The sequence below is a fragment of the Lontra canadensis genome, unplaced genomic scaffold, assembly GCF_010015895.1.
Source record: "Lontra canadensis isolate GAN:19392208 unplaced genomic scaffold, GSC_riverotter_1.0 scaffold180, whole genome shotgun sequence".
Taxonomy (NCBI): Eukaryota; Metazoa; Chordata; class Mammalia; order Carnivora; family Mustelidae; genus Lontra; species Lontra canadensis.
In genome coordinates this window covers 261,014-262,906 of record NW_022631174.1, presented here as the reverse complement: position 1 = coordinate 262,906, position 1,893 = coordinate 261,014, and the positions used below count along the sequence as shown (strand labels likewise).

The following is a 1,893-nucleotide window of genomic DNA, read 5'->3' as shown; positions in this document are numbered from 1 at the left end:
GTGAGGTAGCCACTGTCCTATACCAAAGAGTAGTTTCTTCTGCCCCAGTCCCTTCCTGGAATCCCCTGGACTTGAGCCTGAAAAAGCAATTGAAGTGTTCATGTCTGGCATCATGGTGGACTCCAGGAGACCACTCAAGCTCTAGGCTGGTAGGTGCTCACGCCACAATCCCCAACGTCCAGTAGTCTCAGATTAGGTGTCTACTATGTGTCTCTCTCCCCCTTTGGCAGGTTCAGGTCTTCTCCCACTGCAGAGATCAGAAGCAGCCTATGAAGCCAGATGCCTGGGTCAATAGGACAACTGTCACTGAGTTCATCCTTCTTGGCCTGACAGAAAACACAAGACTGCAACCCATCCTTTTTGTCATCTTCCTCTTTGCCTATGTAGTCACTGTTGGAGGCACCTCAGTATCCTGGCTGCCATCTTTGTGGAGCCCAAACTCCACACGCTCATGTACTACTTCCTGGGGAATCTGTCTCTGCTAGACATCGGATGCATCACTGTCACTGTCCCTCCGATGCTGGCATGTCTCCTGGAGTGCAGAGTCCCCTATGCTGCCTGCATTTCACAGCTCTTCTTGTTCCATCTCCTGGCTGGTGTGGACTGTCACCTCCTGACAGCCATGGCCTATGACCACTACCTGGCCATCTGTCAACCCCTCACCTACAGCACCCGCATGAGCTGTGAAGTCCAAGGAGCCCTGGTGGGCATTTGCTGCACCATTTCCTTTATCAACGTTCTGACTCACACAGTAGCTATATCTATGCTTGATTTCTGTGGCCCTAATGTGGTCAATCACTTCTACTGTGACCTCCCACCCCTTTTCCAGTTCCCCTGCTCCAGCACCCATGTCAATGGGCAGCTGCTTTCTGTGGGGGCCACTTTCATGGAGATGTTCCCCACGATCCTTATCTCAGTGTCCTATGCCCATGTCACCACTGCAGTGCTATGAATCCATTCAGCGGAGGGGAAGAAGAAGGTCTTCTCCACATGTGGCTCCCACCTCACTGTAGTCTGTATCTTTTATGGAACTGACTTCTTCAGTTACATGCGTCTGGGCTCAGTGTCAGCTTCAGATAAGGACAAGGGGATTGGGATCCTCAACACTATCTTTAGCCCCATGCTGAACCCGGTCATCTACATCCTCCAGAACCTGGATGTGCAGGGTGCCCTGAAAAGGATGTTGATGGGGAAGTGACCACCTGAATGAGAAAGGGGGCATCAGCATGCCACTAAAGCACCCACTGACTTTCTCATGCTGAAGGTGTGGATGTGGGCAGTGGGGATCTTCAGGGGTGGCTGGAAGGATAGGAAGAAAGTAGATAGTATGGACCAGAGTAGAATATGGTTTACCTTGGACTGGGGGGAAAAGCTAAAGCTGGTGGAAGATGGATCAAAGAGAGGTAGGAGAAAAGCATAATGAGTGTCAGGAAATGGGATGGAAATTGGCTATTTTAAAAAATTTAATGAGTATTTAATTGAAACGTTTAAAATGCTAATAAAAGCAAAATGTTTGCATCCTCCACCCACCATTTAAGATAAAAATATATCTGTACTGGTGAATGGGGTATGGTTTTTAAAAGATTCTTCTTCAGGAAATAAACCCAGGACTGTGAAACTAAATTGAGGTTTGACATAGCCTAGGAATAAAGTGTTAGGACCCACCAACGTCTTCTTCAGAGCAACATTATTAAATACTTGTTTCCAAAGTCAGGGTCTCTATCCTGAGTAACCATTAGGGGGAACACCACATTTTCATGTCTGTGTGTGAGTTAGCTGACTCACAACTCCTCCACCTAAAACTGAGGATGGATATCACATGTTTCAGGAGAAGAAACACCCAGAATAGCAAGTTTTTTTTTTAATTGGCAAAATACAATTTTGCCAATTTTA

The 1,893-nt window shown here is 47.2% G+C and overlaps 1 protein-coding gene across 1 annotated transcript; it reads left to right on the top strand.

Moving 5' to 3' along the window:
* Positions 1–266: 266 nt before the first annotated feature.
* On the top strand, positions 267–1,198 carry LOC116860631 (olfactory receptor 139-like). The gene is given in 2 exon segments (XM_032846729.1): positions 267–399; positions 402–1,198. Coding segments are annotated over 2 exon segments (927 nt in total). The 5' UTR covers positions 267–269.
* The last annotated feature ends 695 nt before the right edge of the window (positions 1,199–1,893 follow it).